This window comes from Scardinius erythrophthalmus (genome assembly GCF_964197995.2).
Source record: "Scardinius erythrophthalmus genome assembly, chromosome: 25".
In the NCBI taxonomy this organism is placed as follows: domain Eukaryota; kingdom Metazoa; phylum Chordata; class Actinopteri; order Cypriniformes; family Leuciscidae; genus Scardinius; species Scardinius erythrophthalmus.
The window spans coordinates 6,021,958-6,039,154 of record NC_138245.1 but is presented as its reverse complement, the minus strand read 5'-3'; the positions used below and the strand labels follow the sequence as shown (position 1 = coordinate 6,039,154).

At 36.8% G+C, this 17,197-nt stretch overlaps 1 protein-coding gene across 1 annotated transcript; it reads left to right on the top strand.

Moving 5' to 3' along the window:
- The first annotated feature begins 330 nt into the window (after positions 1-330).
- Positions 331-16,890, top strand: ccdc3b (coiled-coil domain containing 3b). The gene is made up of 3 exons (XM_081357653.1): positions 331-978; positions 9,196-9,370; positions 15,237-16,890. The coding sequence occupies exons 1-3, from the start codon at positions 623-625 to the stop codon at positions 15,519-15,521; spliced, it is 816 nt and encodes a 271-aa protein (XP_081213779.1). The 5' UTR covers positions 331-622; the 3' UTR covers positions 15,522-16,890.
- The last annotated feature ends 307 nt before the right edge of the window (positions 16,891-17,197 follow it).

Below are 17,197 nucleotides of genomic sequence, written 5' to 3'. Positions count from 1 at the left end.
TAATAACTTTAACATTTATATGAATGGTTTCATGACATTTCTTGGTATTACTTTTCAATTCCAAAATCACCACACATTTTGCAGTGGAAATTAACATATTGAACAATTTCGAATACAGTTTCACTCTTTAGTCTTGCTTGGCATTATATAATGTATAATAATAAAGTGACATCAGCAGTTCATGCTCCTGTTTCTGAGGGTACTGAAAAACTCAGAATACACTATGTTAATAAAACGGTTTAAAACTTGTTTTGCACTGCTTTCTTGCCCGCATAGCTCAGGCGTGAGATGAAAGCTGAACTGAACTGTTTTCTTCTTAGCGTCACTGAAAGGCTCTCCACTAACCGCTGCGCGTAATGCACACGGCGCACATGGAAGAATGGAGAAGCGATAAGACCTATAGATCAGTCTAATTCACAGAAATGCATTATTCCTACAGCAGATAAAACACACTTCAAACTGTCTTTTATATCAATCACTGCATTGGAGAGTTGCGTTGGATATTATCGCGTGCGTTTTACGCGGATCTGGATAAGTCTGTTTTAGAGGGGATATCAGAGCGAACCGCGCGGGATTGCTATTATTAGAGGCAGTTTGCACGAGTAAGTTAAGGTTGCATGTCATGGGTTCTCTTCTGGCATTAATATTAGCGCTCTCCCTGAGCGCATCATGGGGATGCCAACTGCCCCACGACTGGAGACCTCAGACGGAAGCGTGCCGCGCCGAGCTCGCGGAGATCATAGTTTTTGCCAAGGTGCTCGCCCTTCACAAGGAGTCTTACAGCGTGTACAACTACCTGCCGTGGCAGTACGACACGGATCTGTTCTTCTCCGCGGAGATCGAGCTGCTGTGCGATCAGGCATGGGGAAGCATGCTGGAGGTGCCAGCCGGCTCCAGGTTCAATGTCAGCGGGCTGGGATATTTCCCCTGCTACTCGTACAGCGTCATGGAGAACAACTCCTACTATTTCTTTTTGAGGTGAGAATGATTAAATGTTATTACGAATTTTAAATGTCAATACTGGCTCGTCTTAAAGATGCACGTAGTAATGTTTTGCTAATTAAAAAAAAAGAAAATAAGAACACTTTTAAGAACGAAAAAAAATGAAGATGAAGACTAAGATGAAGAGATAAAGACTTAAAACAAATCAGTCTTTTACATTGAGGGTCGCCCCCTCATGGGCACTGCCATACTGAGATCACATGACTAGTCATGTCACGCAACTGTCTAACAATACTGATTAATATGATATACAGTAGTATACAGTAATTACTGTGCTAAAAGCATAAATAACAGGTATATCTAAACAGAACAAGTAAACAAAACAATATAAATTCTACAGGCACAACATAGGGTACGGGGCTAAAGGCACACCGGGGTAAAAGGCACATTTGACTATTCTTTTTTAAACTACTAGATGGCACAAACATTCAGCTCAGCACTTTTAGGACAGCAACCTGCACTAATCTGATCTATGTAGCAAATGAGAATCGATAAAATGATTGGCTATATTTTGAGACAAATGTCTTGTTAATGATTTTCAGTTTGTTCAAGATAATTAAAGCAACTGTTTTTCAATAACGGAGGAATATGTAAAAAGTATGGTATGTGGCACCCCTGCTGTCAGGGCTAAAGGCATAACAATTAACATGATAATAAATAGCTGGCTGACTTTTCCATTTGTTGACATAACATGGTTAGAGTTGGGTGTCCATCTTAGAGATAATCACCATATTTATAATGAAACCATTAAAAATGTGATATTAATCATATAATTTAGGCTAAATAGCATAATTTTGTAAAGCTACTTATTAAATTATTATAGCATCTCATTCAATGATTTCAGAATCTTTACTTTTAAAAAAATGTTTCTGTATTTTTATAATGAACATATTTTGATGACAAAATAATTATTGAACAAACATAAATATTAAATAGTACAAAGTTTGCTAAAGTGATTGTTTTGAACAAGTAGGCTATTAAAGTCCCCCTGCATCTTTGATCACCAAAATTACATATTTAAATGTTTTTCCTTGAAAAAATGATTCATGCCTAAAATAGCTTGAATGTAACTCTTTCCTCATGTAGTATAAGTGGTTCCGTGAATATGCAAATTAGCCCCGCCTCCACTCACTCGCACCAGCTCAGAGATCCACTCGTTGACGATCACACGTTCACCTGATTGGTTACAAGGTAGTTTGTGACGTCAGAAGCACCTGCGATTTCAAACCACGTTTTTGAGACGGACTTTGTTTTATGGAGAAAATACTCAGCAATGGTGTTGACTTATGAATTTGCACATGGTTTGTCTTAAAGCATAATAAAAACACAACACAGACATATAAACAACATTAAAAGCTTGATTTTCACCACAGGGACTTGAACTTAGAACTTTAGCTAAAGTATTTGTATCAATACTTTGTGCCTTTTACCCTGTGTGAGGTAAATGGCCCACCTCATACATTTATAAGATTTTTAAACAAACAAACAAACAAACAAACAAACAAACAAACACACTTTTATTACTTATTTTCACACAAAATCTGTCGCTCCATCAATGTTCAATAAAAACATATCTATTTTTTCTGCAATCATACACTATAGGAGTTATGAAAAGAAATCAATGGCCTGAGTAAATAGTATAGTCCTGAGTAATGGAATGGATCAGCGTTTGTGCAATCCAAACATAATGAGCAAGAGTAGAACAATACATTTTCAAATAAGCAGTCCTGTGAGAGCACAAACAAACCTCAACAAGCTACAGCTCCTAGGTCACAGACAAAACAAAAGATAAACAGCTTTAGTGTGAAGTGACAGCAGTTGGCAACCAGAGCCTATAGGTGTCAGTAAAAGTCCAAAACCACTGATGCAATGAGACAAATCAAATCCAGATAAACAAAAATGTTCTGCGCAGCTTCAAATGAGTGCAAACTATAAATTATGGGAGACAATAGGTATGTTTACATGCACTCATTTTCATCAATCCGAGTGAATTCAATCCAATTTCATTTTCTGAAAGGCCTACATAAACCTTAAACTTTGCAATCCGATTCACATTTTCGTTCACATGCATTTATGGATTTTGAACAAAACTTCAGTGCAGAAAAAAAGTGCTCTGGTAAACATGCGCATCACAGCACAACGTGTTTTTGAATCCAATCAAGAAGATAGTTGTATTTATGTGTTGACATGCTTAGTTTTTTCCCCTTTTGATACCCCTTTTTACCCTACACCACCCCTTTCAATTCTATTTCGTATCAAACTCAATCAGATCTACTGAGGTCTTAATATGAAGGCTTTTCAATCCGACCGAGCCATCAATCTAATTACTTATTCATTTGGGTGTATGTAAACGTACCTATTGTGGGAATGTGAGGAATGAGTCATCACTATGAGAGCACTCATCACATCACCATTTTTAGATCATTTGATGTTTGTGGCATTCAGGGTTATGTGACATAAGAGTAAATAACTAAATTAGCAAAAGTTTGCATGGAACATTGCATTAGCTTGCTTCAAACCTACATCTCGCTCAGTCTCAGAGCACTGGTGCTTCTAGGACACAACTGTCTGACAGCTGTGCTCATTGTAACCCTCGGTTGGGTTATGTCAATGCATGGTCCACCAGGGATAATCAACAAAGAAGGAATATAATCAAAACTTTTGTCAGACTTAATTAGCTCTGGCTTTTCTTTGTTTCTGTGTTTATAGTGCGAATGAAGTCACTCTGGCAGATGAACTTACAAAGGATGAGGTAGCTAGAACAGAAGTGCAGCCCATTTGGATAGAGAGAGATATAATATGATTATATGATTCACTATTGTTGTGATTTCACTTTTTCGCAAAGACAAACACTCAAGAAGTGATTTATGTAGTAATAGCATAAGGCTTGACTCTTTTGATGACTTTTTTTGCTCGCATTTTCCCTACAATCCAATCAGTTGAACTTAAGGATGTGTAACTCCCTCATGCAGGGAAACACTAGATCACACTCAGCTCTTTTCTGGCCAAGTCGTTTACTGTGATTGCACTTCATATACTGAATGTAAACTGGTATCTCAGAGCTGATAATACAACCTGTTTTACCAAAGTAATCTTGCTTGTTGGGTCTATGACACTCTTTTGACACACACTTTCTTTAATATTATTGGTTTTTAATAAATACTACAGATTTTTTTCATAGTATTTTATGTACCCTAAATACTCAACTTTAAATAATATTTCACACTTTTTAGATAATTTAAAAGGAAAATAAAATGAAAAATATAGATTGACTGGAAAAAGCACAAAATGTTCTCTTTATAAATTGTGGGTCATGGTGGAAAAAACACCACAACTCCAGTAAGAAACCATAAAAATGTATACGGTACATAATTTTTGCTTAATATTTACTGTAATGGGTTAATTCATTAATTCATAATTGTCATCATTTAAAATTAAAAAGACTGGTTTCAACACACAAGTAAAATGATTGAATTTACACATATACAGGACCATATTGTAATGTATCTTTATTTTTTTATATTTTTTTCAACTACATGTGTCTACAGGGTCAGACCAGGTCACTGTGAATGAAGTCATAACCATTAACAGAAAGAGAGAGTGAAGGTAGCAGGTTTTTCACGTTATTCTAAAATTACCTGACATTAGTTCTCTGAAAAGATTTGTCCAACTTACCAACGTTCAAGCCTGTCAAGAAACATAATGGAATAGTTGACAACAGATGATTGTAAGTATGATCCATGTTTGTAGCACAGTGCGGGATGAGTTAGGAACACTCATCAGTTTAGTTGCAGTTTATAACAAATGATTAACATTCTTGAAACATATGTCAGCCAGTCTCCGAGACTGAGCATTTAAAACAGCCCTGGAATTCCTTACACTCAACTTCATTCCACAGAACATACAGTGTCGAACTGCTCGGGTGACCTGAGGGCAGCAGGTTATAGGTCCAATAGAGTGCTAACATACAGGCTGTTTTGGCATTTCATCAGGTGTTTGGGAGTTCACTTTACAGTTTTTGTCTTTATCTGAAAGAATATTCATCAGAAAAGTCTCTTTTTACTGACCTCACCCTAACATTCTCCACGTTAGCCTTGATTTCATTTCTCTATAAAGTGCTTGGGATGTTGAGCTTGTGGAGACAGATAGATTTCAAAAACATTGCCTATAAAAGTTAGCTTGTCCCTCATTTCTTGATCTCTTGGAGTTCACAGTAAAACCATTGAGACATGTCCTGATGTCATTCCGTGAACAAATTCACTTAGAGTTCATGAGGTCATGTTACTCTCCAGCATGTTTCACTTAGAGTAATGCTGAAAGATTCTGTCATGCATATGTGCTGCAAGAGAACACTGGAATTGCCATATGATAGCTTTGTTTGAGGAACAGTCTAAGAACAGTCTAATATTTAAGCAATTATTCATGTGATGAACTTGCACACACATCTCATCCATTCTGCATATTCAAACTGGCGCATCATGTTTTTTTTCTGACTCATAAGAACCAATAACAGCGAATGAGGTCAAACTGAGATGCCAAGACATTTAAAATTGCAATGTTTGATTTAAAATAGTTAAATGAGAAAAGGTTAAATTCTGAATATTGACATCAATTAGGCTATAATCTACATTGAGTTATACAATAATGTGTTGTTCAGACCATGTTTATGGTACTTTTATGTGCTTTTTAAAAATATTTAGAGCTCAGTATAGCATCTCATTTTACTTTCATTGTATGAATAAGAACATTCAGGACAGTCTTCTTTTGTCATTCCACCTCAAAAACAACAGTGTATGGTTTTGGAATGGCATAAGGATCTTTTTTTATTTTTTAATGGGGGGGAGCTGATCCTTTATATCTAATGGAAGACTTCCATATTTCCTGTGAAATGTTTCGAACAAGAGTCCGCAAAGCCACCCTAAATTCAACTTGCCATTCAGTGCGCTGACTTAATTCCGGAGAAGACAAAGGGAAACACAACTTCAAAATGGCCCATTTGTTGAGCAGACTTGGACCTCAGAACTTTTCTTCCCTCTCTTTTAATGTCCCATATGTCATGAATCTGAGCCATGAACCAATCGGACAGCTGGTTCCAGTTTGGCAAGACAATTCTCACCAGTCAAACCATCAAACCATCAAAGCCTGAGAAACTGGAGACACTCTGCATGGAAACAATAATTAATGCAATATGGTGCACAGAACAACTACTTTCAGGTTTCCTTGAGAGGCTCTCTTGTTTAATAAAGGGTGGCCAGTGAATTATAAAGGTTATATCCTGAAGATGTATGAACATGTGTAGGATATCAGGAGGAACCATCTGAATGTTATTTAGTATTGGTTGTTAGCATTATGGTAGAATTTTCCACTGGGCTGGTGGCGCTTGCAAACACTGCTCTCAAGAAATGTAGGGAGAAGTTTGTACATGCTTACATTAAATGGATAAAAAAATTGAATTACATTGCAGCATAAACTATGCAAATTGATATGCCATTACATGTTCCATGGTTCAGTAGAGCCTGTGTAATCTACACTTTATCTAAACATTTGTATCTCAAAAACTTTACAATAAACAGGCACTGTTATTAAGCAAGTATTCAACGCCTTGCCAGAAAAAACATGTTTACTAAATATTTATTTCTTATACTCATAGCCTCTTTTTGGATTCTCAGGAGAGTGACACTCTGTCCTTTGGAATGCACAAATAAAATCTTGCCTTAATTTTCCTTTAAGGAATAGTTCTTCCAGAAATGGAAATTCTGTCGCCACTTCACTTACTTACCTTCATGTTTAAAAGAAACAAAGAAAGAAAAGAGAAGAACATTTGAAGGATGCACACGCTCCTGAATGGAACAAGCTGGCAAACTTGACCATGTCAAGCTCCAAAAAGGACAGGAAACCCCCTTTTTAAATTATCTTAAAAGTTCATTACAACTCCATCCATCAATTCTCCAAATCATTAGCACTAAGAATTCTTTAAATAATAGCCTTTCAAATGCATTTCAGATAGAAATGTGCTTTTTTTGCTCTTTAAGGTGCTCAACACCCATGGTCACCGTGAACTCCGACACTGTACGGAAAAGAGGAGTGTATATTCTTCAAAATACATCCTTTTGTACTCAACAGAAAACCAACAGCATAAGGGTTTGCTAAAGCTGAGACTCAAGACTTAGGCATTTAGTACAAAAAGATTCTGGAGCTCAGTGAAAATCCATCAGAGAATTCTGGAACTCTAGTTGGATCTAGATGTTCCAAGTCTGGCAATGAGCACAGGGTTTGTAAAAGCCCCTGAGCTTCTGATGCCCCTCTAAAGAGTCTGAATTAGATCCAGATGGAGGGACTCTCTGCTGTCAAGGTCCAAAGCCAATGTTTCCGTTAGGGAAAATGGGCTATAGAAGCCAGGTGGAAAACCATTCACCTCAAACCCATTTCCCTCACTGACAGCAATGGCGTTTGATGCCAACAAACCTATGAACAAAGCTTGCATATGATTGTATATGCCTAATCATATAGTACCGGGGGGGGGGAAGCCTTAATTAACGAGACGGTTCAATAAACCATTCAAAACTCTCTAACATATGCACATGCATTAACTTGTCATTTGTTTTGAGTAACTGTGTTTTCCTTTTCCCAAATGACTAAAATGGAAAAATATACATTGAAGATGATTACACGTGCATGCTACAAACCATTAAGCTTGCATTTGGATGTCTTAAAGGTGTACAAACACTAGTCAAAAAGAGAGAAATATTCCTGTACGCTAATGGTGGCCAAATTGCACACTGAATAAAGGAGAACAAGCGTTGTGAAGAGTCTGTATGAAAGTCTCATTTCCCCACATTGTGCCAATGTAACCATGTTTTTTTTCATTCATATTTTTAAAAACCACCCTTGAAACTTTGACAACAAAGTTTCCTCATTGCCTCACCGCTGGAAGGTGTGTGTGTATGTGTGTGTTGATGTGTGAAAGTTTGCAAGACTGCGGGGCGAAACAGCAAGAGACCAGCCAAAAAGCAGCTTTGAACGCCAATCACAAGTAATAAATTCTTCACTCACATAGAGATGCAAGAGAAAGAACAAAGAGGAAAGAATAGTCCTCCTTTGTAAAATTACTGGGACACTGTATAATTAACCTCTAATTTGTACTATGTATGTTTTCACTATTCACTATTTTGCTTTAAACGTAATACTTTTGCTAATGCTTTAGGAAAAACAAATACAAAGGCAGCTCTAATACAAACACACATATGTAAAGAACACAAATAGAGCTGTCCCAGCATACCCTTACCTCCCATCTCCTTAGCTGTTTCCCTCTGTACAAATATATGGGTCATTGACATTAAGTGTCCCAAGTGGTGGTGAACTATTACAACACTGAGGCCCACACAGGAGAAACAAAAATACACAGAGTGTGCGACTTTTGTAGTGTAGCATGCTTTTGTAGTGCTAATTTTGTTCCTCGTGTTTGATACACCCTATATGGTAAGAACATTACAAGCATTACAGTAACAAGCCGAAAACATACATTATAAAGCCAGCTTTAACATTTTTTTTTTCACAATGCTAGTGTGTTGCTATGTCATTGATGTCATTAGTATTCCAAGTGGTTTTGAGCATGTTGCTAGGTATTCACTAAAGTGGTTGGTTACTGGCTCAAATTAGTCAAAAGACCACTCTAAAGCTCCATGGTGTAACAAACGTCCACTGTATGCAAGCTTGATGAACCCATGTGCAGTTTACTGAAATCCAAAACAATGGACAAATACAAGATAAACAGAGACTTGACATGACTATGAAACAAAGACTCATCAACAGCAGGTTACACATAACAATACTAGACAAGAGACCAAATAAACATTAAGGCTATACACACACGACTAATGACCAAACAAGAAACACATGAAACACAATGAAACAATGAACCAATTGACACAAAAGACAAGTAACCAATAAGAATTTATTTATTTTTTATATAATTTATCATCCACTTTGTAAAATCCTAAGTCAAATTGCTTAGAAAAGTACTAGCACACTTCTTCTCAATAATCCTGAAAATGTATAATTAATTTCCATTGTACAGATTGTGTGGGAAGAATGTAATATTTAGGGTGAGCGGTTTGCTCAAATCGTATTTTCATCATATTCCACACATGATGATTATTTGTCATATAATATGTGTATTGCGTTTCTTCTTAGGATGGACGAAAACTACAGTATCATTCCTCACGGAGTCAACTTCCAGGACCCCATCTTCCCTGACACACCGGAGAACCACCGCATGTTTGCCAGCTTGTTCCAATTTTCCAACTGCACCGCTGGCACACAGGTTCACACGTACACCCCAGACTGGGAGGTCCAGGAGGACAACCGAGTGAGCTACTTTTAATATATTAAAATAATAATAATAATAATAATAATAGAATCTAACAAGTAAAAGATGAATTTATGTCAAAGTATTGTAGAGGTCCATTGGACACACAGACTATTAATTCAATAACAAAAGATGTGGAAATTGTTCAAATCTTATTAGATTTTTGCATCACAACCAACCCATTAAAAACCTCTGTTATAGACTTATAAAATTACTTTTTTTTTTCAAAATGAGGTAACACTTTATTTCAATTCTACATTTTAGACATTCTTCTACTAACTATAAGTAATTTTGCAACTGTACATTTCAGCTACTAGTCTTTAGCGTATTAGACTGCCTGCTTAATATCTGCTAACACTTTATTTTGATGCTTGGATATTGCTTGTTCGGGTCTTTTTGCATGTCTGTTTGTGGTTCTCTTGGCTTGTGAAAGGACCAGGGACTCTAGCAGAATTTTTTGTGGCTACTGCATGCTGAACACATAATTAAACATTTCAGTGGAAGATCTGCCTAAACATCAGCTAGTCTGCCAGAGGAATCCAGCAACAATAAGTAGGCAACTTCTCTCGAGAATCCAAATAACTGATATTTTCAAACCTATATTTTGCTGTCAACTGGGATTCACCATTAAGTGTAGATTATGTCTGGGTCCAAGTCTCAAGGGCAGGAAGAGAAATGATTGCTGGGATATTAACATTCCTCTCTGGACATCCTTTCTTCTTTAGCTTTTCACTTGGGAGAACATGTTTTGTATAATGTTGGTGGGATGTTTAAACTCTAAACCAGAGGTTCTCAGGCTTAAATTGCGATTTAGATTTAGATTAGACTTAGACTTAGATTTCTCTATGTTATTGATGGCATATTGTTTAAAGTTCCTTGAGCATAATCTTTATAGCCAAAGAGTTTTAAAGCTGTTTGCTAGTACTTAATGGTACAAAACAGGATTCACTCTCCTTATTTGCATTAGGACCAAGTGAGACACACTTTCAATTTCTTGTGGTAAAAACATCCAAGGCCAGCCCAATTGGCCAAACGTCAGTTTTCGATAAGTGGGTGAAGGTTTCTGTGCATTTGGTCTATTCAGTGTGGCAAAGTGATTTAATTCCAATTTACTTTTATCTGCCTCCATTTTATCACGACCTTGAATTTAGGTTAGAATGCTAATTGATTATTGGTCATTTGTATAATAATTTAACTACACATTTGATTATTCTATTTAACTCTTTACTCTTACTGTGCTTGTTATGCCACTCAGGGTCTCGCAACGGCTGCTCTTTTACATGGATCCGACGGTCAAAAACTTGCTAGTCTGATCATTAATTAGAGGTTATGGCTAATGCTATTTAAAAGCCTGCCCATGCTTGCCATGAAATAGCAGTTCCGCTTACCCCCCATAGTCGCCTATATATATATATATATATATATATATATATATATATATATATATATATACATATATATATATATATATATAATTAAAGCTCAAACATTAATCAGAGGTTATGGCTACTAGTACTATGAAATAATGTCACCCCAATGCTTGCTATTATCTCAATAGTATTTTAATCTAGCCCCCTATAATTAATAATATAGCTATATAACAACTTGAATAAAGCTGAAGCAGGAAACAGAGGTTATGGCTAGTACTATAAAATAATGCCCCAATGCTTGCTATTATTTTATTAGTATTTTTATCTAGCCCCCTATAGTGAATGTGACTGCATAACAACTTAACTAAAGTCGAGCAGTTAATCAGAAATCTAAAATCCCTCCTAATGTGCCCCATGCTCCATCTAATCTGAGGTCTAGTATGCACTTAACCCTGGACGCAGATTTGCGGAAACAATGGATACAACATAATCGACAATAGTTAATCATTTCAGAGTAAGAATATACTAAAATGTAACAATTTATTATTAGTCAGGTAAATGTATCATGCCAATTACATAATCAATTCAAAGATAATCAATACATAACATCAAATGCTCTGAAGTAAAAGATGCATTCCTTACCTCAGGAAAATAGTATACACAATGCAATAGCACACTCAGCATTATGGGCTGATCTGACTACAAAACGCGCCTTGAGCCTCCTGCAACATCTCTTTATATACTCAGACCAAGACAGAAACCTCTTTCAAATGGAAACATGAGCTAATGGGGATTTGCATTACTCAAGTCTCCAGACCTGGGTAGTTTACACCTTTTGAGGATAGAAAGTCATTTGCATGAAAGACCTTGGAAGAGGATCCACCCTCCTCTGTAAGCAAGATATCTCTAAACTCTTAAAACTTGATTACCTTTTGGTTTACCTCTGTGGGAATGAGACCTTTGTACCAGTCGTACTGAGACATTTCAAATGATACCAAACATGTATTGTAAAGAGTTGTATGATAATTGTTCAAATTAAACCATATAGATTTTTGGGTGAATTTCAGATGGTTTCAGCATGTGGATAGAAGAGATGGGGGAAGAGGGGGAGATGGGAAAGAAATGTAAATTAAGACAATACTGATTGACTCTCGGGGTTGGGATGCTAATTTTGCAAGAGAGAGTTCAAATGTGAATTTCCTTTGTTTTCTCAGAAAGTAGCCCTTTCTGAGTCTCGACAGCTTGACTCTAGTCTTACAAACAACAAGAAGTGTTTTCAAGGCTGACACCATAACTTGAAAAAAGGGAGTACTGTATATAACCCTGGTTCCCTGTGAAGCAGTCATTATGTTGATGCTATGGGAATGCCCCCAGGTGTGACCAGTGTCTGAACTAACACCAACTAGTTGGCAGACGCCAATCCTATGACGCCACATGGAGTGCCCCTGCGTTAAACAGGGTGCCAGCATTAGACGTCATCAGCTTCATTGTCCGAAGGAGACGCACAGGCTTTCCAGAAGCATGGAAACGCGATGCAGCGAACTGGAGTTATATAACGTTGACACTATGGGAACGTTCATACCCACTCCGCCATGCTGAACAAATGCCTGCTCCACTAAGCTGTGAAGATCTGCACACTCATAGTGAGCTAGCACTAAATACCTCAACGGACTTAGACTGGAGCTTTAGGACCCGAGTTAATATTAGAAAAGCTTTCCAGCATTAGAGAGACCTAAACGGGAAGGCCTGAAAACGGACACTGAGGTTGCGTTGTTTCTGCTCCATATGTGAGTAACATGGTTTTGAATGTGTGCTGCTGGCAACTAACAATGAACTCTAGATTGTACTCTTGTGCACTGTATGTTAATTTTTTGTGCTTCCTTGTCATTCGTTTGTCATCTTTACTTTATTTTTCGTGATCCCCGCAATCAAAGCTATCACACTGCCTCAGCAGACACAGGGTCCAAACCATGAAGTACAGAAGCTTGACTCTCATCCCTCAAGAAAAGAGTCAAGCAAGAGCGGAATTTACCCACCAGTACATTCAGCTCTCCCGCTCCGCTCTCATAACACAAAGCTTGTGTACATCACTGGCCATGATGCAAGCTGTTGATAAACACTCTCTAAACTGGCATAAGCTAGCATACTAGCATAATGCAGGTACCCTTTTATACGCATGTGTGCCCCATGTGACGCCAAAGGACTGCCGTCTGCCAACTAGTTGATGTGTTTCACACGTGCTTCTGACACCGGTCAAGTCTGGGGGCATTCCCATAGTGTCAACTTAATGATGCAGTATTTGATGAGTTCTCTTGAAAGGGAACTGTTATTTGGGTTGAGTTGAGTGGGAGCATGGGGTCACAAGAATTATAAAACCTTAACATAGGTCATGAATTACACAAGTTTTTTTTTATTATTATTATTTAAAATATTATTAAAACTATAATAGTATCTTAATAATACTTAAATAGCACTGATCTAAATCTTTAAACGTTACATGCATTCATACTGTTGTTGTATTGTGATTTTTGTCAAGTCTAGTCAAGTCACCTTTATTTCTATAGCACTATACAATACAGATTGTTTCAAAGCAGTTTCACGGTAATAAACTGGGAAAAAAAAGATCAATGCAAACTTCATCAGATATAAGACAAATTCAAATTCTGCTGTAAAGCAGCTCTACAGAAGACAGAAGTGTTGTTATTCAGCTCAAGTCAATTCAGTATTGATGCAATTCAGTAACATTGTCAATGTTGTGAGATTATGAAACAAAGTACAATCAGCTAGCTCTGCAGAAAACAGTGTCTTCATCATTCAAGTTTTGTTTTCATCCAATAGTGTCAGTGCAGTCGAATTAATATATTGTGGAACACAACAGGGGAAATTTAGAAGAATATACTTGTAAGAAATTGTAGTTTGCCTCGACCCAGATTCCACTCCAAAATATATTTTAGAATGAGCTCATCCCCAAAATGGCTTAATTATCATAGAGATGAAGGAAGTCAAGTTATATGGTTTCTTCACCATTGATCACATCCTGAGCAAATGGTAGTCAATTGTAGAATGGGACTGGGTGTGGGACACAGAGAACCTTCTCAGACAATGGGGTGTCTCAACTTCATTAACATACAGACCACAGCTGTTACAACAAGAGCAACTTCATTTACATTAAGAGTTGTTAATTGTAACAGGATAAAAGGTTTAAGATTTAGTTCTGGGTTCACTCTCATGCCAGTGAACCCAATGTGCTTTGTGTACCTTGTCACCGCTATGCTGTAATAAACTTAATTTTTTAGATCTTTGACGTCTTTTTTTCTTACATACTGGTCTCTCTTTCAATAAAATGAAGTACATTCATTCCAGTATTTTTTTTTTAATCCTTTTTTTTTCTATTACATTAGAATGGAATGAATGTGATTAAATTATGATAGAATTTTAATTTTTGGGTGTCTTCATTGCTTTTACTGTAATCATCCAAGCATTCCTGGTTGCATTTTATGTAGTAGTCCTGAATCATAATGAATGATTAAGCAATAATCTGTGAGAGCAGTCAACAAAAGATTGATCCCCATAGGAACTGAAAGTAGCACCCAATGGAAATCAATCCTGTCTTCTTCAGTTAACAATCATGTAAATATTTTTTTCAGACAACATTTATATTGGCCAACTATTCTTTATTTCATTTTTTTCTTTTGTTTGCAACACTGATGCCAGAAGAACTTTTGTATGACCTCAGTACTCAGTACTTTCATATGACCTCTATTTAGTTTCCTAAATATATTCCACATTGACAACAGTCTTTACATGTTTATATTACGCAAATCTACAATCACATCTGACCTACATGCAGGTTCAGGTGCAAGCATGATGGTTAGATCTACCCAGGAAACCCACACTTAAAGAAAAGGCCCAGCTGTGACTAATTTTCGGATGTAAAATCTTTTTCAGGCAAGACTCAGGAACACATGTGAGAGTCAAACATGGCTTTCCTCATGGATTATGAAGTTACTGTTGTGTATCAAGAACAACATATGTTATCAAAAGTTTCAAATGAGTTTCAGCTGCTTTGATTTCCAAATGATAATCAGAGCCTGATTAAAATACAGCCAAATTAATCATGTTTTCTCTCTATATCATACTCCAAATACATTAAACCACATGCCTGATGTACAGTAAGTTGAGCAATGAAGGACTTTACACCAAGCTGTGCTTAAAAAAAAGCACCACATAGCTGTAAATTAAATATTAAATAGCCGTTCTGAATGGTAGTGATTTTGTTTAGTGTTACATTTTGCTTTTGGTGAAAACAGAGTTGCTTGACACAGAAACTTTTACAGTTCAAGAATATTCTACTTGGTTTAAATTGCCACAAAAGACTCAATCTGCTTCTGAAGTTTATTTTAGACCATGTTTATAAGTATAGGAGCCAAACAGATGCTTTATGGATTTTGTACTTCCTGTTTACTTCAATTTACTTTCTGTTTACTTTCATTTAGCTATGGTGCTCCAATGTGCAGAAGGCCTTATTTGAGGAGGAAGAGAAAGTCAGAAACCTCTCTCAAAAAGTGAAAATCCTGGAAAAGGCCAACAATCACCTGAGAGACAAGGTGAAGAACATGAAACGTCTCTTGAGGCAGGCCAAACGAGAGACCAAAGAGCCAGTTCAAAGCTTCAAACAGCTTCACGAAGCCGAACCAGAGTTACCCCATCCACAGCAGGACACCACCCAGGAGCAGAAGCCTACTCTCAGGAAAATCCTGCCCAAAAAGCTCAAGAACTAAGAGCTGTTCCTGCACTGAAGGAACGTTGATTGAAATGATGGTGTATTGGCAGATCTAGACTAATGCTTAAAGGTCATAGGGATCTATGAAAATAGTGTAGCCTTCAAAAGGTTCTCATCTGCAATGAACCTTCTACTGTGGATTATACTTCAAAATGGATAGACAAATAAATCCAAAGAGGCATTAGACTAGTTAAATTGTTCTTTAATGACTTCAGAAGGTTTAGACAAACAACTTTTTTCATATACGTTCACACTGCAGGCAAAAGTGGCCCAAATCCATTTTTTTTTTATGCTCATATGCCAATCAGATCACTTTTTTTATATATAACAGTGTAAACAGCACAAACCACATGGAATCTGATCTTTTTTTGACCTTAAAAATGAACACATAAATGCCGACTTCTGTACCTCTGTGTTTACTTGAGTATGACAGTGTGCTGTGCGCCGTCTTTGTTATCATTCTTTTGCACATGCGGGTCAGTTCAGGACCGAAACCAGTTCACACTCAAATCAGAAATTGGCCACGTGTGAACAGCCAAACAAAAAATTTCAGATCTGAGCAATGAATCAGACCTGAGCATTAAGGCTTGCAGTTTGAACATAGCCTAAACGTACAATATCATCAAAACTCAAAATAACAAAAATTATACAATGTTTTGACTTTGATGAATATAAAGTATCATGATCCTTTATCAAAATCTGAAAATACTGATATATATTACAACTTGTATAACCACAGCATGAGGTTTAGGCCAGTAATCATCCAATCCTAATCGAAAATAATGTTTTTGTGAAAGCAAATTTGGTCTTCCTGCCTAGATGCAGATGTCATTGTTAATCGGGCAGAGCCTGACAAGATCACGGATACAGTTGTCTTATGAATTTATTTGGCCAGGTGTTTATATGGAAATTAATTTTGGCACAGTGTAACAACATTGACTTTCAGTTCACAAAAAGTCACCCTTACACATTACTCTAAAAGTCTTTCAGCTGAAACATCCATCTAGACACAAAATCTGGTTTTGAGCTTTTGTGTAAAAGTTCCATATTTGACCATTTATGGCTAAAATATAATCCTAAGAGTCAATGCACATCACAAATCTCCTTGTTTAGGATCAGCTTTCCATTTTCCATTTAAGTTTTTATTTTTTATGAGTTTTATAATTGCAAACAGGGTGCTGAGCACCTGATATATATAACCTTTACTCAGTGAAGCTAAAGTGAAAATGTTCGCCATTTAAGGAACCGTTTACTGAAAAGGTTTTAAAAATGGTGTTTTTTTAAAATGTAAAATAAAATGTATTATCATTTTCTGTTTAACACATTCACATGTATTCCAATGAGTAATTAAACATCACATTTCTCTTAATATTTGTCCATACTTTTTTATGTTTCTTTTATATGTAATGAATCTAATGATATCATAAAAAACAATGCTCCCTTTCGTGGTCACTACGAGTTACGTCGTGACGATGAATGGGGTTTCGCTTAGAAAGCCTATCACCTTCGAGTATTACAAAACGAGCCAATGGCAACGAAATGCCATGGGTCTGCGGAATTTGCATAGCGTGACTCCGCCCCACCGTGTGGGTATATAAGGAAGTACGCTGGCAACATGCAGTTATGTTTTTGCTTCGGAGCCAAGAGGTCCTCTTCACTCCTGCACTCTTCACT